This window comes from Nannobrachium achirus (assembly GCF_963921795.1).
Source record: "Nannobrachium achirus genome assembly, chromosome: 2".
NCBI classification, from domain to species: domain Eukaryota; kingdom Metazoa; phylum Chordata; class Actinopteri; order Myctophiformes; family Myctophidae; genus Nannobrachium; species Nannobrachium achirus.
In genome coordinates, this window is record NC_137811.1 from 47098255 (window position 1) to 47122602 (window position 24348).

Sequence of the window (24348 nt, forward strand, 5' to 3'; positions counted from 1 at the left end):
CTTGGCAACAGCTGCATCAAGCGATCATTTAGAATCCTCTTCACCTCTGACACAGACTGAAGAATCTCCAGAGGAAGTGAAACAGAAGGAGGAATGCAATTCCAGTGCAAATGATCCCAAACATTTTGAGCAACGTGAGCAGAATGACAGGACTGTAAAGGAAAGCAAAATACACCATACAGAAGCGAATATTAATCAAAACCAGTGTTCTGAAGCTCTATCAACGACATCATCTTCCTCTTCATCAGACATAGTAGTCCTTGTTGAGATATCCTCATTAACCTCAGACATTAATAGTCCATCTAACACTGTAGAGGCTGAAAGAGCAGTCTCTGTGGATAAGGTTACCTCAGAATCGCGAGTAGTCATTCACACTCAAGGAGATACTGGAGGATCGTTAGAAGAGGATACTGTAGTAGAAAGTATTTGTAATGTCACACCCTCTGAGGTAATCCGTATTAGTGATGAAAGAGCATCACTTGATGAAAGTGATGCCATGTTAGACTCTAAAACTACATCAGAAAAACAGTCAGTTACTTCTATAACAGTAAGTCCAACCCAGAAGAAAAGCTTACATACTTTATGCAGGAAACTAAGTCCAAACTGTCTGCTCCCCACGGTGGAAGTACAAGAACCCTCTGAGGTAATCCGTATTAGTGATGAAAGAGCATCACTTGATGAAAGTGATGCCATATTAGACTCTAAAACTACATCCGAAAAACAGTCAGTTAGTTCTATAACAGTAAGTCCAACCCAGAAGAAAAGCTTACATACTTTATGCAGGAAACTAAGTCCAAACTGTCTGCTCCCCAAGGTGGAAGTACAAGAACTTCAAATTGAAATGGCAATTTTTTCCATACCTGATGAGAAAACTCAGGTTCACACTCCCACAAATGGAACTACAGATTCAATTCCATCTGTGCTTGAGCAACTCAGTCCAGTTATTAAACCAGGGATTCTGGGCAGTACTGTAGCAGGTTCACCTGCAGAAATGTCCTCTATGGCACAACAATCACAGTGCATAGGCCAACTCCGCTCTGAAATGGGCCCTCCACTTCCTCCTCTACTAGCCCCTCTAAGCGCAACACCTCCAAGGATGGTTAAGCCAATCAATCCAAAGCAGGCTATCGGAAAACTCTCATTTCCCTCACCCATGGGGAACCTGCCTTCCCCTCCTACCGTGATTCACACAACTCCGCCTCGGTCCAGACTCATCTTCCATGAACCTGGCAGTCAGCAATCATTGCCTAGAACTGGAGTTCCTATGTCCCCACTTCAGTTTGGTTCTGCCACTCCAAAACATGCTGTACCCGTTCCTGGTCGCCTGCCTTCATCCACATTGAATTCCTCCTCTCCTTCTTCCTCCAGCCCATCGCAGGAAAATTCCATGAGGATGCTTGATACCATGTATCCTGAACTTTCCGCACGCGCCCGTACACTAAGCATCCTCCGGGGAAATGTCGGTCTCACAATATGTTCTTCAGACAGCGGGACGATGGCCACAGCGACAGTCAGTCAATCATCTGGCTTCATCAACTCCTCTACAACAGCCTTCACCAAGACAGAGGCGAAAGGAGAGAAGAGACTTGCTGTGGATCTGCCGCCTCTTACCAAAAGTTCCAAATGGCGACGGCTAGATGGCTGCTCTCTTAGTCTTACCCGAAGGTTGCACTACCCCTCTGCCCCAGGTAGCCCTAACGAAAGTGCTTCACCTCGCGATTCCATGTCTCAGGGACCCGATGAGAAGGCCTGCCTATCAGTGGAAGGTAGTAAGATGCGGATAGTCAAAGCCCTTGAGAAAATTGAAGCCTGTTGTTTTGATCTGCTGCCTGCAATCGAGAGCCATTTGAATGTGGGGCACCTGTCCAAGAAGCCTGTTCTGAGAGACGAGGAGAAAGAGGTCATCTCTGAGTTCGGCCAAATAAGTTGGGTAAGTCTGTGCTTGAAGGGGCCTTGAAGCTGCTCTATGTAACTTTACTCTTCTACCCCGGATTTCAACCCGGTTTCCCTTGCAAGTGCTGAAATTCTTACCATTGAGCTAATGGAGCCTGTCTACTTGCTAAGGGGATGAATTGAATCTTGACCATCAGGTCAGTATTTGTGTCAGATGACGATCCTGTCTCTAGGTGAGACATGACCTTTGACAGGATCTAAATGACTTAATAGAAGAGCAGGGAAACAAAATACAACCACCCTAGTTGTATGAGTAATATTGTATTAACATACTTTACCATACAGATTGGAAAATTAGCCTAGACATTTTATTCATTAATAAAAGTTACATAGTGCTGCTTTAAGGGGTACTTTTATTTATGTATTTTATTTATTTTAACGGTCGGCAACACATTTTAAAGGAATATTTCACTTTCAAATAAAATAACCATTAAACAAATATATAACTAATAAGTCATGGCAAAATTGCAGCCCCCTCACACATTATATACATACATTTATTTTATATACATTTGTTTAATGTTTATTTTATTTGTGAAATATCCCTTTAAGCAGACAAGGCCAAAGCAGTGTTGCTAGATCTTCTTACTCCATCATTTGAAAGTTGATCCAATGTTTAAAACACATTTTGTGTTTGGATTATGTATTAGTTAATTTGTCATGCTTAAATATGGCATAATGCATAGTTTCTTATGAGAACATGCATGAAGGAGAAGGGAGTAAATCCCCCTGTGTTAATTAATCTCTTTGCAACAGAGTTATGGGAGAGTTATGAGTTATGGATACATTTATATATCACTTTATTTCTGCTGTTCAGTGTGCAGTAAACTATAAAAAGAAATGACACCCAATATGAATTTGTGTAACTTTTGTCCTACCAGTTAGGCGATGATATGATCTCATCCATCTTGACCAAGCTGAAAACAGAGAGAGGGACTCTCAGTGGGGACTACATGCAGGCCCTGTGTAGGGTTCATACAGCAATCTGTCGACAGAGGAGAGATGTGGAGAAGGCTCATACTCTGGCATACAGCATCCTGAGAGAAGGTAAACACAGGATATTGTTGATGTGATTTGATCTATTCTAGACTTTATTTTTCCTCTTATTTTCCAAGGCGAATTCTTCAGTTCTAAATTGAATCTGCCATGTTCTGGATTGGTTAATAAAAATAAAACTACGCAAGGGTTCTCTTTGCATAAGGGATTCGACAGAAATTCAAATGTTTGCTAACACATGCTGATATTCTATGGCTGGATTCTGTTTAGATTTACCACCTTCAAATATCAACACCAAATCACAATAAATCATTTTATCTACCTTATTTTCTTTTTCTGAAAGATATCCTATTTAATAAATGAAATCTGCAAAATGGAGCTTTGGATTGATTACTGATCGACTATTATACAATCTTTCCATGCATGGTGAACAGTGAGAAATAGCCTGTGTGACTACAGTAATGCTTGCTTTTTGCATTCTTGTCTTTACTGCTACAGATTTTCCGGATGCTGCTAAGCTTATTCTGTTTATAGTAACCACATGGCCCAGTGTACTTTCACACAAGAGCCGTCTGTGTCAGGCAATACATGCTGTCACCAAACAGAGAGCACAAGGACTGGTCCTTAACTGCCTTTCAGCTTACCTTGGCTGGGAGAAGGTAAAACCTCCCTCTTCCAAGGAGAGATTGCATTTCAGATTTCTTTTCTTTTTTTGTGTGTGGTGTTTGTCTTTTGGTAATTGATTTCATTGTCCCTTTATATAACTGATCTCTTTTTTTATTTCCCTACCTTTCAGTGTCCTTTTTCACAATTTTAATCCCAAGAGCATTTTATATATTTTTAAGGGCCATACTTCCCCTGAGCAATACCAACCCTAGCGATGGCTACGGCTGTCACAATTATTACATAATCGTCTAATCGCAATTATTTGACATAATCGCAATTATTTGACATAATCGCAATTATTTTGTGATAATCGTCATAATCGTTGTTGAAAGATGTTTGTTGAAAGATGTTTATTATATGTTCAAACCTTTAAAAAAATAGTGGAAATAGCAGATCCACAAGCTCCATGAGCTTGTAGATCGGCTATTTCCACTATCAACTATACACTTTTAAAGTGTAAAGTTGTGAAATATGTTCTTAATTTCTTTGTATATTTAGGTTTTGTGTCATACCTACCATGTGCAACTTCAAAGCCTACAAGCCAAACAGAAATGTAATTGTCAACGACAAAAACACAATTAAATCGTTAATCGCAATTATTTGAGAGACAATTAATCGTCATGTAAAATGTCATAATCGTGACAGCCCTAGCGATGGCAATACCGGGACTGTGTACTTCAAACACAATTCCTTTTAATTGTGCTCCTGACCTTCATTGTATTTGTACAGTACATTAATGATTTTTTTTACTGTATCTCTTGAAGAGCCCACCTGGAGACATCGACCAGGTGATTTCCAGAACAATGAATAGCATGCGGACTCAGGGGAATCTGCCATTCAAACAACACAGTCGGTTTGGGAATGACCTGGGGACGGACGCCTGGGAGCACGTCTTCACGCTGGATCTTCTCTGTACACACAAAACATGGAGGTGGACCTTTGAGAATATACTGACGTAAGAATGGGTTTCCTTCAACCTTACGCAATGACAATTTCTGATCTACAACCTCAATGTGTCGCACAGCCATTTGTGATGCATGACACCGGTGTGCAAAAAAAATCCACTTTAGTGATCTTATTTCTTGTTTGGTAAATACATTGAGCAGACCTCTCCCTGACGTATTTTTATGTTTGGGTTTTCTATTTTCTTACATGATAGATATGTGTTAAATTAAATTCTGGATGCAGTAATTAATTTTCTTTCTTACAAACCCACTTCCCTGCTTTTGTCCTTCCTTTCATTTAAAAATAAATAAATATTACATACATTAAATTAAATTGAATGAATAATAATGACACATTTAGGAGTTGAAAACATCTGTCTCAACCAGGCTGGACCAGTTCTGACCATATCTGTTTTTACAGCAAAGAGTTGTGGCCACTGATGCACACATGGGTGATACACAGCAAAGAGCCTCGGAAGCTGGTCACTGATGTGATTGTTTCCACTGTCCTCAGACTCATAGGTCAGTTGTTTTATTTAAACTGACCTTTTGTTTATCATAGAAATTAATTTGGTTATAATTTTTAATAATTTTCTTTCTTCCTTTTTTTCTTTATCAGGACGCCTTGGCCAACGGGGAATCAAGGAAAAATGTGTATCCACTGTGATAACTGTCGCCCGAGTCATCAACACGTTTGTTAGGCATGCAAAAGCAGAAGGTATGTAATGTGCACCATGGGTCTTCAACAGGGGGTCCAGGACCCCGAGAGGGTCCTCAGAGTTACTACAGGGGGTCCTCCAAATCTTTGAGTGATTGATTATATTAACCACTTGAACCCTAGTGTCCATATTCTGATAACTTTAGCCAAAAACAACGCCTCGCGCTGCAAGGCGTTGTGAGCTTGTAGATCGGCTATTTTCGGCAAAGAGCTTTGGTGTAGAGGGGAAAAAGAGCAGACTAAGTACAGAGTGAAAGGTCAAGTTTAGTAAGTGGTTAAATATATGAAAACACAAATTGACATGAATCCAAAATACACTGACAATTCACAATTGTGCTGTCAAACAATGACACTATACGGAATCTATGAATAGGTTGTGGAAATCGTTCCAATGTATACATTTTCAAATATAAAACAAGCTAAAATAGCAGATCTATATAAGCTTACAACGCATCACGTAAGCTTTTGTAAATCGTCTATTTCCACCATTTTATTATTATTTTTGGCCATTGTCAGACTGACTTTGTTTATATCCCTCTTCTATTCTTTTATATGGATTGATAAGGGATATAAACAAAGTCAGTCTGACAATGGCCAAAATGATTATTTTATCATTATTTTATGCTTTTTGTGGTCATTTTTGAATAGAAACACATATATGAAGCTTAAGCTTTTATAACATATTTTCGAGACATTATTTTTATTTTGGCGTCCGTTTTCCAAGAAAAAGTTGACGATGGCTCCTTTAAATGTCACAATCGGGACAGCCGTAGATGGCCCCATTTTTCCACCCACACATGCATTTTATCCATAACATGGCTTGAAACTGAAATTACTGTTTGCCATTAATCAGACCGATGATTACATCACTTCTCCCTGTCTGTCTGTATGAGTGGGAGAAAAATATCCTCTTGATATGCATATGTCAGTGAATCTCTTCACCTAAAGTAACAGATCTACAAGCTCACAATGCATAACGCATGTCTACACTTGGTCTTCTCCTTTTCTCCCTCTACACCAAATCTCTTCACCAAAAATCACACCTGTGTAAAGTGAGCGGTGCTCACTTTGCATCGTATCAAACACAACACATGTGCATATCTCCTTCTATGGGCCGTTCTGTTCTTGAGGGCTTGTAGATCTGCTATTTTCGCTGAATGTTTTTATATGAAAGGCATCGCAGGGTCCGCCATCATTGTCTGGCTGACACTATGTATTGAGATTGGGAGATAAAGATTGATTGAGGAACTTTTGGATGTGGCTAACTACGTTTTATTCCTCCCTCCATCAAGGTGTACCATGGGAGGTCCAGTTAGCGGCTGTCTATTGCGTCTATGACCTTTCTCCTAGCAACCCCAAGGAAGCCCTGGAAGCTTTGGCAGAGTGGAGAGGAGAAACGACTCAGAGCGTCCCTGCGGCTGTCACCAGTTGTATCAACCAGATAGCTTCTGTTTGCAGACATGTTAAGAGCTGAGAAAGATGCACATGATGCTCACATAAATGCATACACACCTGCATTGGCGAGAGGTTGAATGTTTTTGTCCTCTCTTCTATGATTGTTGACTGTTATTTTTTCAAGATCCTGGAAAATGCCAACCTTAAAAAACTGCTTTGGCTGAGATTGATGGTAAAACATACAACTATACTGTAGGTATTCCCTAGACTTTTGTTTTAGAAAGCTCTAGGTGCTTAATACAGGTATGGGGAGAATTGCTGTGTCTTAACATTTTCTTAGGACAAAAGGCCTGTATGGACTACGTAACTTTAAGCTTTAGGCTTCCTTTACTCAAGCAATTACATTCTAAGACATCATTTCATTTTCCTTGAACTTGACTAAATACTGGAATAAAAATAAATGCAACAATGGTTGGAAAATTATACATTTTAAGATGGTATCTATTGGAGCAAAATAAAAGGTAATGTTAAGAGTCAGAATTGTAACGACTTTAAACCTGTGGCTTAAGTGGTTAAGCAAACCTCAGTGTTACATAAGTGTGACGTGACGATGGGAGACATGAGTGATATTCTATTACAGGGGTTTAAATATGCTACGGCACGTTTCTCTTTAACCACTTGAACTCCAGCATTTTGGGGGGAACATTAGCTGAAAATAGCTGATCCTCAAGCTGACAACGCATTGATACGTTGTCAGCTTGTAAATCGGCTATTTTTGGCGAAGACATGGTGAAGAGGGAAAATAAGAGTGCACCAAGTATTTTTGTAACTTCTGTTTTAGTAAGTGGTTCATCAGGTCAGATGTTTGTCTTCATTCAAATAGTGAACATTGTTTGGAATGAAAATTTAAGATCTAAGTTCACTGATTGTTTGTTTGAATGATTCATCATTAAGCACATTAATACAAGTTTCGGATTACATGTTCCAACTGAATCCTACATTCTGGTTGTAAATCAATGCATCAATCATTTGGCCCTTATTTGCCAAAATTACTGCATGCAAAATCGTTAAACTTTTGCTTCTGGTAGGCTAATACTTTAATGTGCTATGGTAGTTTGTTTGCTTGTGCACTGTGTTTATGTAAATCTTTGTAAATATACAAAATGTTTTGTATTAAAGAAATCAGAGTTACAGTTTGTAAAATTGTATAGTAAACTGTTTAGAGGATCCTTTTATTTTGCACATTAAAATGTAAAGATCATTAAACTATATTGTGCTAACATTTAACCCACTTTTTCCATGCAGAAAATATTTTCCTATGGTCACTTATACATTCCACTGATTCCAGGCATAAACAAATTTAACTTCAATTTAATCTTTAATGTCACATCACAAGTTTACAGGTGTAAACAAAAGTGGGTGATTTTCTAACATACTGACGACTAATAATTGCATTGGCAGTCTATAATGAAAGACTTAAGTTAAATTGTGCTTAATTGATAAAAAATGGTAATTGTTTGCGACATCGTGAGCCCACATAAAATGCTGGCAACGAACAAGGCCTTATTGCCAGATCACTGCTAAGTTCTTTTTTGAATTAACTCGCATTGTATCACGATAACGCCATGATTTATACGAAAATAGCCGATCTACAAGCTCACGACGAGCCGCCGATGGCACGTGCGGTGAGCTTGTAAATCTGCTATTTTCACCGACTGTCCAGATCAGTCAAGCCTGAAGGGGGTGTGTTCAAAGGTTTAAATCCCACGGACATGCGCACTGGCCGTTCATTTACTAGTGGCTGCGCCATATTGGCTTACAGGGGAGTGGAGAGAGTGGAGTTGAACAAGCTGCTTGTACAAAAACCTTAACAGATCTCCGGACATGAAGCTACTTCTGAGATAAGTACCAACATTTATTTTCCGCCGCAGCGGTAGATTTGTTTTGTGCAAACCGGTCCGCCAGCACTACGCTTCGTTGTCCCGCGGGGAGATCTCTGTTACTGTACGTCTCAACTCAAGTTCAATGGATCCCAGCACTAGCGGCGGCGTCTGGATCCAGCAGCAGCAGCTACCGGCGGAGCAGCAGCAGAAGGGACCTGATCGCTGCTCCTTGGGGATGATGCACGTTTGGGAAACCTCTCAGGGATCGTTTCGAACAAACTCCAGCGGCATCAGCGGCCAGCAACGCAACTTTCAGATGCAAGGTGCATGTCTGCCGTGCGCGAAGCAGCAGCAGCAGACGGACTCGTGTAATAAATATCACGCACCGACGCCGTCAGGAGGAGGAGGAGGAGGGCTGGCATTTGGGAAACTGACGAAGCAGCAGGATAATGGTGGTGGTGGTGGTGGGGGCGAGACGTTCAGCATTCGGAGGAAGGGCTCCTTGTCGCCGTCCTCCTCCTCTCTGGACTCTGATGAGGCGGAGGGGAGCACGTCTCCCTCCAGCTCCTCGCTGCAGATCGACAATCTGAACGTGGTGGAGGAAGCCAGTCGCTTTCTGCACCTCGATGAGCAGCAGTTCTTCAGACAGCAGCCGCCGCAGCAGCATTTCACACTCTGTCCCTCTTCTTTCCATCAGAACGCTCCTCAGCAGCAACACTGTCGCAGCAGCAGCCAACAATCTGGCAGCAGCCACACCCCCGGGGGAATCATCAAACATCACCAAGGGAATCACCAGACCCACAGCCCCCCCGGGGGAATCAAACAGCACCACGGGGGGAATCAAGCCCACCACGGCCACCAACACCAGTATCAACAACAGTCTACTACCACCACTACTACTACTACTACTGGGCGCAGGAGACAGCTGAACAGGGCCAACACCTTCCACGGGATCAACCACCATCTACTCTCCAATAGCTGTAACGTGAACTATTCAGAGTCGTATAGTATATGGAAAACGAGGCGATACAGCCCTGGTATAAATGGGTAAGAGTTTTTGAAATGTGAACATTGAACATGACTGGTTTGGTCCAAAAAATAATCCACGATAAACTCATGGTGGGTTCATGTTAATGCCGACTTGGGTGATGGGTTATTATGCAGTGGTGTAAAGTAACTAAGAAGTGCATTACATAAAGTACTGTACATAATTACAATTTTGTATATATTTTAAATACATTTTGATGCCATTGTCAACACTTACTCAAGTACATTCCGGACTTTTATTTAAGAAAGTATTTCTATATTGCTGATTCATACTTTTAGTTAGTAAAACATGCGAGTACTTTTTCCACCACTGCATGCAGCATGGGTGATGCATGGGTTATTATGAGACATTGCATTTGTCGTAGTAGTGACGTATTATAATGTGATCGAGTGTGAACACTTGCAGAGAAAGCTAACCCCTCAAACACTGCAGCGGCCACAACCGAGCATACAATCAATTAGTGGAACTAGTCAGGCAAATCACACTAATTGGTTGGATGCTGCCTGCCTGTCTAAACCAGTGGTTCTCAAAGTGGGGTCCTGGGACCCTCAGTGTTCCTTGGAGGGTTTCTAAATGGACCCTTGTGGGTCTGTCAGTGATGGAAAAAGTAGCCTACTCAAATGTTTTACTTAAGTAATTAAGTATCAATACTGCATTGTAGAAATACTCTGACTGCAAAGTCCGGAATTCAAAATGTACTTGGGTAAAAGGAGAAGTGATGATATTTCTATCAAAATATACTTAAAATACCAAAAGTAGAAAGTACTCCTTGTGCCGAATGTCCCATTTCAAATTTTTAAATGTATAAAAATCTTTTGAAATGGCAGATCTACGAGCTCACAATGCATGGGATGCAGCATTGTGAGCTTGTAGATCTGCCATTTCAAATGGCTGAAATATATATATAGGGTTGAAGTGGTTAATGTATGTTTTGTAATAATCCAAATCTTTTTCAAATAATTGTAGTGGAGTAAAAGTACGATATTTGGATCCAAGATGTAGTGGAGTAGAAGTAAAAGTATTGGAAGTACTCAACTCAAGTACTGTACAATTTTGAGGCATTTGAACTTTACTTACAGGTAAGTAAATGTACTTAGTTGGTTTACACCACTGGGACCAGATCGACCCGATTTTGTTCAATTTGTACATTCTCAAAGATATGTGGCTAAAGTGTGTAAAAATAAAAATAAACCATTGCTCTAAACACACCTCCAGCCATGCTATTCATCGGTGGTTTAGAATCTGTACCAGTGAGTGTGGTTTTATTTTCAAAAAGTCCACTGTTCAACACACTTCTATATCCTTCTCCCCATTTCATTGTAGTCTACACGAGGAGATAGTAGACTTTTTCAACTTCATGTCTCCACGCCCTGAAGAAGAAGCAATGAGGAGAGATGTGGTGAACCGAATAGAAAGTGTCATCAAGGACTTATGGCCCACAGCACGGGTGAGTGTCTCCAATCCACCATACAGTTTGCACTCTCTAATAATAATGTGGCGAGTGAGTGTATTAGGTAGCATACTGTACCTCTACTATGGTATTTGGTTACATTTCAGTCATGCTTGCTACATTTAGAGAAGGCAGAGATTGTTCAGTGTGTCCTACAGCTGAGAGGAAGACACACACTGCTTGCAGGAGGTACAAGAAGCTAATCTGTGCCTCACATGCAGTCTGTGTTTGTGAAGCATGTGCCTCCTAGTATACAAAATGGGGCACTTATATAGCGCTTTTATCCAAAGCGCTTTACAGAGATTGTGCATTACATTCACCCATTCACGCACACATTCATACACCGGTGGCGGAGGAAACCATGCAAGGCACCAACCTACTCACCGGGAGCAACTAGGGGTTCAGAGTCTTGCCCAAGGACCCTTCGACATTAACTCTGGGGGAGCCCGGATTCGAACTGGGAACCCTTCGGGAACCCTTCGTGCTCTAATAGCGGTTTCTCTACCCCTGAGCTATGCCGCCCCTAGCAATACAATATATAAGTGTACATTCATATGTGACGTTAATGTGTGTTCAGCTCTTTCAGTGTTTAATGTGATATAGCAAAGCATAAATGCAAACATTTACCATATATATCATATAAATTGTTTGGAATTGAGTCAATGTATTAATGAATTTCTGGTCCACGTTACACTGATAAAAACCTAGATGCGCGTGCAGGTCGGTACCAAATGAGCTAATGAAACAGCGCTCCCCAAAACAACAGGTTTGGGGATTGTTGGGAATTGATTACATGAGACAGTCACCTGTGCATTTAGTCTCAATGTTTGTAAACAATAAATGGGTCTATAACGATGAATTGTTAAGTTAAAAATTATATTGGTATTGTTTTTTAAACCAAATATCCCACGGGTCAAAATGACCTGCAAACGAACCAAAGTGAAGTGAATCTGAACAGAACTTAAGGGTTAATTTGGCCCTTAAATATTTAAATGATATAATCAATCAGCAAATTAAATCAAAGGCTGCAGGAGTAATGTACCTTTCCACCCCTGCATAACTTGACCAAGCATTTATATGAATGCATTAATTATTTCTTTATTTTTACAAAAAAGAAGTTCAATGTGAAGTTGTGAACATAGCTGACAGATAATACACAGATTCTGAGATTAAAGGACCCTTTTTTTACAACAAGTGTTCATGTTTTAGTCAAATTGTAATTGGAGAAAAGAGAAGATGAGGGTTACTTTTTTTTTTCTTCATTTACTCCTATCGTTTTAGTCATTCTTACGATTTTTTATTTCAGTGGGACAAGAGGCTAAATATGGCTTTTTTAGGCACAATAAGCCAGTAATTGTGGATTGGAATGGGAAGCGGGAGGTAAACAATGACTACCTGTGTGTAGTAAGTAGAGTCATTGTTTACCTCCCGACTCCCAAGATACATCGCAATCTTTCATGGGCAGATGTGACTTAGGAGGGATGGTAATGTTACTGTAAATAGTAAAAACAAAGAAATCGCCAGCTTATTGTATTTAAAGACACAAAATCGCTAAAATGGCTAAAACTTTCTTTTTAGAAACCTTTTTTCTCTAATTACAATCTAAAACATGAACCCTTGTTGTAAAAACGACAACAAAGTTGACCTTAACACACTAGTTTGTACACTAAATCAGGCATGTACTATTTTGCCAAATTTAAAGTCCAATTGGCCGGTTTACATTTCATTGCCAAATGGGAGCTGGCCGGATGTAATCATTTTTCATGCCGTACTGCCCCCCCCCATACACATCCTAGAGTTACTGTACTTGGAACAAGCTGCTTTTCTTGGAAGCAGTCTAAACATTTTTAGCTATCCCTGGCCCTAAGAAACCCCTCTGTGACTGTGATTTGGAGGCTCTTGACATACAGATGTACTCTACTGCTCTAGCAAGGGCAGTCTTATGGTTTAAAAAGTCTTATGGAATTTTGCAGTTGCTTTTTCTTAACCACTTAAAAACCTATATGCTTGCATAGAGTCCCCCAGGGCTCTATGCTAGTGTAGTTTAGTTTATTGTGAAAATAGACGATCGTGGAGGCATGCCCCCTCGTCATGACCCTGTGACTGTCTACATTAAAAAGTATTACTATAGAAAAAGATACACAATGGAGCATGATCATAGATTTGAACTGTCTGTGTAAAAGAAAACTTGCCAATCTCAGTGTGCGGCTGTGAGCCCTAGGGATTAATTTGATCTAGTACAGCTCCCACGTTCCAAGGCATCTCTGACAAATACGCCAGAGGTTTCCCAATGAGGGATTTAAAAAGAAATTAAAAACAATGTTTGTTGTGCCTCTGCAAGAGACTGCAAACCAACCATACTATAATAAAGTGTGGGTGGTTGGCTCACTGTGCTCTATAAAGTACACAGTGAGTGTCCTATTTTGCTCCCATAATACATCTGATAGCTGAGTAATAGACAGAATCCAGAATGACACCAATTTCTGTTTGTATTTTGCAGGTAGAGATATTTGGCAGCTTCAGCACTGGACTATACTTACCTACAAGGTAATGTTGTGGGCTTGTGAGCAATCTCATTTTTATTTGGGCTTCTGTGTTAAACAAACACATTTTAAGTCAAGATTTATTTTATTTTTGTTTTGCGTCTTATGAGATTCTTAATTAAACTAATTTGTTTCCAGTGACATTGACCTGGTAGTGTTTGGGAAGTGGGACCAACCCCCTCTCCAGGAGTTGGAACAAGCCCTGAGGAGACGCAATATAGCTGGATCATATCCTATCAAAGTCCTGGACAAAGCTTCGGTCAGTACTGAGTGGTAGACCCAAGTAGTAAATTCTGTCTCTCGAGAATTCATTTGTTGGGCAAAAGAAAGTGAAAAAAAAAAAAAGAAAAAAATCCACTGCCAAGGGGTGACCCGATGTCACTGGGCGCTGATCAGCAAGACCCCTGTTCCAGTCTCCCTCTCTCTGCCTTTCCTCTTTCTCCACTGACCCCCTGTAAATAAAGGCAAAAAAAATAAAAAAATAAAGACAAAGGTAGCTTAAAAATAAATTATTCTATTGCATGGAGAAATGCACTAGAATCTTTTTTTTCCCAGCACCAAGTTTTGTCAGATTTTCATGTCAGCCTCATAATAGAATGATAGGATTTGGGTTTAAAGTCAACCTTTAAGAAATGCAGCTGGGCATAGTTTTATATCAAAATGAGAACAATTGGATTCCGAAAAGAAAGTGTAATGTGCCTTATACTGACAAAATTGTTAATCATAATGCTTGTGCTATGAGATTTTGCGTGCATATCTCCTTGAGGCCTTGTGTAAGGCAATTGTATATGGCTAAATCTAGGAAAGGTGGTGTTTTGTGTACCAAAAGTAGGTCACTGTGACCCCAAAAACTCAATCACTGCTTCATGCGTTGGGGGACTGTGGTGTGTGCGCACTGCTGCTATACTTAATTTTTACTGTCTGTTGCCTGCCTGTTCTCCAACAATTAAATTAAAACATTTTATATTTCTACCCTTCCAACAGGTGCCGATCATTAAGCTGACAGACCAGGAGACAGAAGTAAAGGTGGATATCAGCTTCAACATGGAGACTGCAGTCAGAGCAGCGCAGCTCATCAAGAGTTACCTCAAGGTAAGCCTAGTGGAGACCAACTGTGTTAGTGTTTCTTTGTTAATCCCTTGATTATTAGTGTGGTTGCCCTGCTAATACCTAAGTATTTATATATATTTTTTTGCTGCACTACTCCCACAGTTTTGGTGGCACGTACTTGGGCCATATGTTAAAACGACCAGCTGCATAAAAAAAATCAACTTTTCCCAACTTTGGCTGACATCATAGACCACATGAGACTGACACAGTATGTCCATATATGGGCTTAATATTGATGACATCAGGGATCTCCATACATGGGCATAAAAGGGACAAGAACTGACACAGATCTCCATATATGGCCATTAATTGATTAGTGAATTAATTTCCCCCATTTACTTTCACATGGTAAGACGAAATTCATTTGCGAAATTCGTGTCACGGCAACCACACTTGCAATTTCCAATTGCATCTTTCTAGTTATTAGTTGTGCCAGCAGAGTGCACAAGTATTGCGTTGGGCTGCATATGTATGTCGGTGTCCTTCTTTGTTTGAGCCCATTGCCCAATCAGGGACCAGCATTTCTGGCAACTTAATCATTAACAGCCAATGAGGTACCAGCATTCCTGGTTGTGCCGGTTGTGAAGTCACTGGCATCGCCAGTGGTGACGCACGCACCTCATGGCGTGCTCTGCTGGCGCTCAACGTGGCCTACTTGTGCACAAGGAGCAAGTTGGCACCTCGACAGAGTGCAGTTCTAGTAATTTCTTCTTTATTGTTTTGCAGAAATACACTGTCCTTCCTCCCCTGATCTTTGTGCTGAAGCAGTTCCTACTGCAGAGAGATCTGAATGAAGTCTTCACCGGAGGCATCAGCTCTTATAGTCTTATCCTTATGGCCGTCAGCTTCCTACAGGTACACACACACCACACACACACACACACACACACACACAGACACACAGTCACACACCACATGGTCTGTGCACCGAACTGTTATGACCCATAAGGACCACCGCATCTGCTTTCTGCCAGTGTTGGTGTCCATATCTCCATGTATTTCCATGATATTCACTTTGTTTTTCACAATATATGATTCCCACAATATAGCTACAGTAACTTGATTGATGATGGGGATGAATGGGAATTTAATGCACAATGTGCATTTCCAAAAGGGTCACACATAAGGACACAAGGACATTTGTCTTTTTCAGTAGTCTATTATTAAGCCGAATTCTCAATTTAAATTGACTAGTCACGTGAGATCAGATACTCCCCATTAAAACTGAGGCAGAGGTTTTATGAAAAACTAATTTCATATTTAACTATTAAAATAAATCATAAATCATGGTGCTATATCTATAGGGTTAGGGTTAGAGCAATGTTTAGTTGTAAATGACACACATTACATGGCATGTCATGTTGGATAGAGTAAATAGGATACTGCATAAAATTCACACAGTGCACCCAGGTTCTCTGAGCATTGATTAGGCATCGGTCTATTATAGAGCGGAGCAGTCTGTTATCAAGAAATGACGCACTGCTGATTTCAGCGATTGACCAATCAGAATCAACCAAGCCGTGTAATAATGTAACATAAGTAGGCTGCAGCACACTATATTGTAAAACTAAAATATGTTAACCTTTTTATTCCCTACAGACGGTGTCCTAGATTTAGTGTACCACAACATTATGTGACCTTTAGGCCTGATTTCACAGAAAGGACAGCCATTCCAACGTACTCTATACAGCAGGAATGAATGCACTAAGAAAGAAGCGATAATATCAGTCTCACCATGCAGTGTTTCTTTTACCATGCAGTGGTTCTAATTCTTAAAGAACACAAGTGTGTCTGCATGTTCATGGAATTGATGTTTTGTTTGTTGATCACAGTGGCTTAGTCTCAGCTGGAACCAAGGTAGTAGCTTGTATCACTAAGTACTGCTTTGTAGGGTTGCTCCGATACAAATAGTTTCTTGTCCGATACTTTATGTACTCTGTAAATTCCTGATACTCCTACCTGATACCATGCCATAACGTCACACTGAGTTGCTCACAAAATATTAGCAAGTGCCCTGCATATTATTGTAGAGAGACAACCTACAGATGGTACCATCTGTGCCATTTTACCATTGCAATGTAAGGATATCGAATTGTGAAATCCTGCATGCTGTTAACTCAGTGCTGTGACTGTCATGCTTCTTCACGAGAGAAATGAATGGATGCTTCGGACTCTCGCGTCACCAGGCTTTCCACATGGGTCATGGCAGTTTAGAGTTTCTTTCAAGGAAGCTGACAAAGTATGGCGGAATGCAACAGCTTGTCTCTCATCAAACTAACTGCACATACTGCCCTGCTGAGAAGCTAATTAAGAAGAGTCATAAATCTCCATAAACGTCAGCTCTCTCCATGCGAGTGCCTACTAATTTATGCTTCAACGTATGTTGGTTTAAATGTATTTAAAATGTATCCATTTTTTTTCCATTAAATCTTTTTTTGGGGGAGATGATACCCTGAAACATTGGTTTCCCTATACCCTACGTCCTAAAATAAATATTGGCACTTTGGCTACAGTGTGTGCGGCCGCGTCTTTGTCTTTTAAAAGACTATTATTGAGATACCGCCGGTAAACAGTGACTTATTACCGCAGTAACTAAAAATCAATACCGCCCCCCAGCCCTAATTGGAACGCTCATCCTCAGTTGAATTATTGGAACTCAACAGCAACTTAACTGGGCATTTGACTTTCTGTTACTTACTGCAGGGGTTCACAAACCTTTTTGGCTCGGGGTACCCCCATAAATATTGTTTTCATCTGAGGCACCCCTACATTATTATATTCCTAATTTTCATTCCCAGCATCTTATATTTATAGCATATTTTAGCGATTATGTTGCTTAGGTTAGAACTGACGGAAAATAACTTTGTACTTCAAGTTTAAAATGATACTAAATATATTTTTTAAATGTCCAAATAAATTTCAAATATTATCAAATTATCTCGCGGCACCCCTGGACTGCCGTCGCGGCACCCCAGGGTGCCCCGTCACCCACTTTGAAAACCCCTGACTTACTGTATGTGTCCTCTGTACTGTCTGTTACAGCGCCATCCACGGATCGACACACGGCGTGCCAACATCAACCTGGGTATCCTGCTAATTGAGTTCTTTGCGCTCTATGGCCGTGACTTTAACTACCAGAGGTTGGGCATCCGGGTGAGGGATGGAGGGGCATACGTGGCCAAAGAGGAATTGGCAGAGGCCATGGGCATTGGAAACAGGCCATCTATGTTATGTATAGAAGACCCTCTACAGCCAGGTGAGATGAACTGAAGTGTGGAAAGATGGAGCATACATCCATGTGACAAATGTTATTTTGTTGGGCCAGTTTTGATTGTGCTACATTTAACCTTGTGGTGGCTTTACTCCTCTAGTGCTTTGTTACGTAAAATAATGAAGATGGTTACGTAGAATGATGATGATTACATATCCATTACATATAACGGTCCTCAGAAATGATAACGTCTTCAGAAATGAAAAGTATTTATACTTGGTTTTAAGTGGAGATTGTTTCCCCCTGATGGAGTCACTTTACAAGTGGTCCACAAGAGGTGATTTTCATAATGTGTCTTATTGAAATGTGTATGTAGAATGCCCTGTTCATTATAATGCTTGAGTGAACCCTAGCCATCCTAATCTGGGGCAAATATTTGGCTAAAATAGACCTGTACAAGCTCACAATTAGGGGTGGGCGATTTGGAAAAATACAATATCAAGATATTTTTCCAAGCTGTATCACGATACACGATTTTTATCACAATTCTTTTTCGTCGTTTTTATGGTTATTTTTCAAGTTACTTGACTCTCTGGGTTCCTTTTGGGAGGTCTAAATTGAACTTTACAAGTATGTAACTCTGACAGTATACAAATGAAACCAAATGGACCCTTACGGGTCCATTTGGTTTCATTTGTATACTGTCAGGGTTAAGGGGAGACCTTGACATTTTAAAATTTGTATTAACGATTAAACAGGACTTTTTACAAGGCTCCCTAAATTGTATCACGATATATACGATACCTCTGAAAAGGCATATCGTGGAGACATTGTATCGTCTCAACGATAATTATCACCATATTGCCCACCACCACTACTCACAATGCGTGGTGATGCATAGTGAGCCAAGATTATATATTTTTGTCAAATTATTGTAAGGGGGGGTCCTAGGGGACCCTGTCAACAAAGTGTATATAGGGATTAAGTGGATAAAAGGAAAAAGCATGAGTTTTGTTATCTTTCTCTGCATGTGCTACCCTACAGGTGTGAAAACAGTTTTTTATCCAGGTAAAAACAGGAACAAAAGTCCCCTCTCATGGGACTGCCTAACATAGGGTGAAAATGAGACCAGGTGGAGGCTGTGAAAAATGGCTTGGCATTTCAGGTTGACGTGGTAAAGGAGGTCAGTGCAGTACACACCGCATCTTTATGCTGGATAGCTGAAGGCTGGAGCGCTGCTTGGGTCTGGAAGGATCAGATTTGGCTTGGTATTGGAAGTGCTCAATGTTCTTCTTGCAGTTAAAACGCTACACTAGTATTCAGAGGAGGATGTTAAGTTTTGTTCTGACTGAAAAACATTAATGCATTATGGTAACTACGTAACCTTCAAAAAGTACATCCAAACTACACCTTCTGCAAGTACAAAAAAAGAAGAGCAGAGCTCCCATTATTGTGGACAAAGTTGTGAATAGCCATCCAGGGGTTGACACTATGGTCTGAGAGGTACGCCCAGGTCATTATCTACTTGCCAAAAGGACATGCCCACTCGCCCTGAAAATAGATTGCCCATTAGAAAATGATGAGGAGAAATTTATTTGCTGTTCAATTTAACACTTTAAAAATGTCATACCTCAATTTTTATCCAAATACGTACATAGTTATGATTGAATACGACTTCACATATCACACCTATTTTATATTTTTACACTGAACAGTGAAAACACCACATTATAGGTAAACATGCTTTTATTTTACATTCCAAAGACCAGAAGACCACGTTCAGGTGTTTAGACGGATATCTGGTGTTGTGTTTATAGACGGTTGCGTCCCCTCTCAAATGAGCACTACCTGAAAGCAAACTTCACCTGCCCAGGCAACCTGAAAGCAAACTTCACCTGCCCCAAAGTTTTATTTACCTGCCGGGGGTGTCAATGCCTGGCCATCTACCAGCAGAAGATTAATCACTACACCAACAACGACAAGTATGATTGCTGTAAGCGCTGCATGAATGTCCATCGGACAAAACCATTTGAGCCTTGTGAATATATCCTTAATTTTAAGGATGTATTCACACTGGACTGTTCATTGAGCCTACAGCCTGTAATGTCCTTGCCAGTGTTTTTCCTTTACCACTTAAACCTATCTATACTTTGTAAACTAATTCCTAGTTGACTTGACTGGGGTCGACTCTGTACTTGGGCTATTTCAGTCTACAAGCTCATATTGCAATGTGTCAAAAGTTAAATTTGTGTTTGTGTATATGTTGTAATGTCAGTCACCTATCTCATGCTGTTCGGCTTTTGTAAAAGAACTAACCTTTTTTATTTTTTATTTTTTTTAATGAACCTCATAGCTAACGACGTGGGCAGGAGTTCGTATGGAGTCCTGCAAGTCAAGCAGGTGTTTGACTTTGCCTTCATGGTGCTAAGCCATGGCGTGTCTCATCACGCATCCAACTACCCCAACAAAGAATACGACAGGTCGGTTTCTTCATCTTGTCCTTGGAGAGACATTCCATAATCAATTACTTGCAATACAAGAGGCAGATATTATCATGTCTGTTTGTTGCCATTGTGTACTACTACCACCATGTTGATTTTATTAAGAAAAATATCTTTACTATTTTTTTGTTACCAATCCCCTTTATTTGTGGTTCACTGGCCTGCCTAACATACTGGATGTGCTATATCCTCCCTTCCTCACAGCACTTTAGGACGTATCATCAAAGTGAGCCCAGAAGTGTTGTTTTACAGGGACTGGAGCATCAGAAAGTGGAGTATCAAGCAGTACGCCAAGCTAGGGAATCATGGTAACTTTGTGTTTTATATTGCGTTTGCATGAACCCCAAGGCCTGATTTATACTTCCGTGTGCGCAGATCTACAAGCTCACAACACATTTTTCCGTGGGACACCAGTGCACAACCAAGTATAAATCGGGTATAAAGAACTTTGAGCGTGAGCTTTTTCTTTTCTATCAAATGTGTGCTATGTTTGGTACTTACCAGACATGAGCACTCAAAATTGTATCTGTTTGATCAGTGATACAGAAACATGTTTCTCCTCATTGAAAACTAAATGACGTGCATGACGGTTCACGGATCGCGTTCACTCTACGATCATGCCGTGGTAAGCAACACAAAACAACAGCCCTCCATAGTCCATAGCGATCGTGTCTGCATGCACGCTGCATGTTGTGTAACAAGGAAGCGAATGCGTTCGGAGACAGGATACAGGGGGTTGTTGTCCCGCCCCCTGTTTCCAGTCTCGGAACATCCGTATCCAGTTTCAGTGGATAGCGTGGACTCTATCCACCTCTTTCCGCGGGAGTTTACTGGAGATTATTTGGACCACACTTCCGGTTTAACAGCAGACATACAAGCTCACGTCGTATCGCAGATGCAGCCCATTGTGAGCTTGTAAATCACACTCGGCTGCGGCGCCGGAAGCTCGGTGCAACGTCTGCGCAATGCACTATGGGGCGTTGGAAAGCCGTGGATAGAGAAAAAATAATGGTGGATCGGCTTCTTGAATTGTTTTATAGTGATTAAAGCATATTGACAACTCGTCATAAGGGACAAACTTGTCATACACAGTTATGATGTTAAATGTTCAAATGTTTGGTACCACATATTTGGTATGACATGAACGTCATTATGAAGCCCAAGAAATGGACGTTTCGTAACCGTTTTTGAATGTATACTTTAATTTAGTTGATGAATGACTTTGTACTGAATTATGCCAAATGGCTTTGTAAATAAATGGGAATGTGATTATGATCGCAGCTGTAGAAACCTGTGAGCAGCAACTTGCCAGGCTGATGCTGTCTTCCATGGAGGATCAGAGAGACTCGTCATCTCCCCTTAGTGCTGACTCTCCGTCACCGTCTCCTGTCTCGCTCCCCAGCCCTCAGCACCATTCTTCTTCATCGTCCTCCTCATCCCTGTCAGCGTGTTCGCTGTCCTCTGGGAGTGATGTAGTAAGTTCAAGCCATGACACTCACTGGCCCCTGGTGGTCGCGGAACCGTCACGTAATTCCTCTCTAGGCAATGTTGCATCATATGCAATGGAATAGTACTGATGATTCATAATCAAAGTGTTGCACAAAACATGCATTCCTTTATCTAATGCACATTATATTGCGTGTCTGCCACCCACAATTGGGTCCTGACCCAGTGTTTGGGACCCACTGGTATAGAGCACAGACCCAACGTATCCCCCACTCCTCACACCTGCAAGCACGTATTTTTCAGCAGGAAGGAAAAGCCCTTTATGGGACAAAACCTAGGCAGAACCAGGCTCTATAGGTTGGGTGGCCAAATGCCTTGAGAGAGGGACTGAGACAAGACTGAGAGGAGAGGGAGAGACGAGCAACAACCTTTACAACTATAATGACGACAATAGCAGTTGTAATAATAGTATAATACAATAACAGTCCACAGCTGTGTTCCATGGAAACCCTTGATCCGTAGCCAGGGGGACACGAGCACAATCCATGGGAGTTATGATGACAGTTCAGTAGAACCTTGAGCCACAGCCGGGGTTCCACAATCATAGTCTATGGAAGTCTGCGCAATAGAGTAACAAAGTCATGACGTCACTCGCTCATCCCCCAGTTCGCGGAAGTAATTTCTCTATGGAGAATAACATTGAGTCATCTTATAAGCATTGTGGTCCAAAAATAAACAAACTGTCTCTGCGACATTATCGGGGAGGTGGCTTCGGGGAGGTGGCTTTGTATCATTTATGATAGTCCCTAATATTTGATACAGTCTGTTTCTGATGAGAATGTTACTAATTTGGCGACAGTAACATTAGCGTTTTCTCACCATCAGTTGATTCTTCATATCCATATGAGTCAAACCGCTGAGATCATTTGTTTATGTTTGGAACACAGTTCTTATATGACACGATATGAAAAAAAGTCTATGGGAAGTCAGAACGGGGGGGGAAAAAAACTTCGTTACCCTATGGGAAGGAACAGAACTGCACAAAAGTTGCGTTGGTGTCTTGCCTGTGGGACATGAATGCATAATTTGTTTAACGCGCATTGATTGGACCTGAGCACACGCAAATCAAGAGGGAGAGAAGTGGAGATGAGGAGGGGATGGGCACAAGGGAGAGGACCTAGAGGAAGTCCATCAGCAGTTGCCTATAACAGGCCAAATTGTTACAAGCTTTAACAAAAAGCATTAACCCTTGGAAAAGGACAAGTGGGGTTTCTGTGTTGTTTATCGTCCAGCTGAATAATTTAACCTTGTAGCTATTGGACAACACTAACGGTTGCCAAAAGGATAGGGTACGGTGTTATGAGGTGTATCTCATGTCTCAGAATAGTGATGATGGTGTGTATTGTTCAGTTCTTTGGGATCATGCTGATCCATCACAATGTGCCTGTGTTTATTCCCCCCCTTCCATTATTTGTCCATTGTAAGTAATGTTTATGGTGGTGTGCATAATGTTTTCCAGGAGTCTGACTCTCCTCCCAGCAGTATAACTGCTATGCCCCTCCACACCATCAGCCTGGCCCCAATCCAGCCATTGCTACAGCTGCCTACTGATCTCAGAGCCACACATCCTGCTGGCTTCATCCCTAATACAACACAGGTTGATTGTTTTTTCTTTCCACAGTTCAGATAGAAATGTCAGTGTAATGATGGATGGAAGTCAATATTATGCCACCTTCTAACATTGTACTCTGGTTTGTTTCACACAGGTTCAAATGCCAATTCCAGGCAACATGGCTCTCCCCTCTCTCCCAGACTGTCAGTTCTACTGTGAGAATCCACCTTCCATCGGTGCTGTCCACCGCCAGACAATGCAACCGCCGCCTGTCGTCCACTCCACTGACTCCCCGAGTACTCTACCTGGATCCCACCACCTCAACCATGTTAAGGTAGGAGGACAGCAAGGCCACGGTTACTCCACAAGACTGAACTACCCCAACCCCGTTGAAGCACACGCCTTGAGCTTCAAGCACAACCAAGCCGGTGGTCTCCGGCATCAAAATCATTCTCAAGGTCAATTCAGTCCCCAAGGTGGACTCGCTCAGCACGTACAGAGCCCAGTGGCAGAGTTCAGGAGCCAACAACCGTGTAACCGCAACCCCTGGCGACGCAGGAAGAGGGACAGCTTTTTGCCTCTCAACCACAGCAGATGAAACAGTGAAGCTTCATCCTCTGACTTGTCTTTTATTGAAGTCCCAAGTCAATTCCACGTAAACTTTATTGCTGAGGGCCTTAAGTGGTACAACTTGAGTCTAGCATCTGAAAGCCCTGAATGATCCATCATACTGTACATGCTCTGGTCTGAAGACCTAAGTTGATCCAAGTTTAGAACTGTTTTTATATCAAGGAAGGCATCCACAGATACCACTCGGCTCTTGCCCTTGACGGTTCAACCCGTCTCTGAATATAAGACTAAACTGGTCCAAC

The 24348-nt window shown here is 41.3% G+C and overlaps 2 protein-coding genes across 2 annotated transcripts; both read left to right on the top strand.

The window, feature by feature from the left end:
• On the top strand, positions 1-7029 carry LOC308280365 (little elongation complex subunit 1-like). The gene is made up of 7 exons (XM_080720628.1): positions 1-1930; positions 2835-3000; positions 3448-3608; positions 4380-4570; positions 4981-5081; positions 5179-5277; positions 6570-7029. Exons 1-7 carry the CDS (start codon positions 497-499, stop codon positions 6749-6751), a joined length of 2334 nt encoding a protein of 777 aa, XP_080576754.1. The 5' UTR covers positions 1-496; the 3' UTR covers positions 6752-7029.
• A 1668-nt stretch (positions 7030-8697) lies between these two features.
• On the top strand, positions 8698-24074 carry LOC308298701 (terminal nucleotidyltransferase 4A-like; the record flags this gene model as incomplete). Its single annotated transcript, XM_080742346.1, has 12 exons — positions 8698-9602; positions 10927-11050; positions 13554-13600; positions 13735-13855; positions 14581-14688; positions 15433-15561; positions 17749-17962; positions 20271-20397; positions 20623-20726; positions 21700-21893; positions 23384-23521; positions 23631-24074. The coding sequence occupies 12 exons, from the start codon at positions 8698-8700 to the stop codon at positions 24072-24074; spliced, it is 2655 nt and encodes an 884-aa protein (XP_080598472.1).
• Between the last annotated feature and the right edge of the window lie 274 nt (positions 24075-24348).

Excerpts from the sequence above, each read along its gene's own strand:
- LOC308280365 (XM_080720628.1), top strand. The coding sequence starts at position 497 with ATGTTAGACTCTAAAACTACATCAGAAAAACAGTCAGTTACTTCTATA. Across the intron at positions 4,571-4,980 it reads ACCTTTGAGAATATACTGAC|CAAAGAGTTGTGGCCACTGA; the intron begins GTAAGAATGGGT and ends CTGTTTTTACAG. Across the intron at positions 5,278-6,569 it reads TAGGCATGCAAAAGCAGAAG|GTGTACCATGGGAGGTCCAG; the intron begins GTATGTAATGTG and ends CCCTCCATCAAG.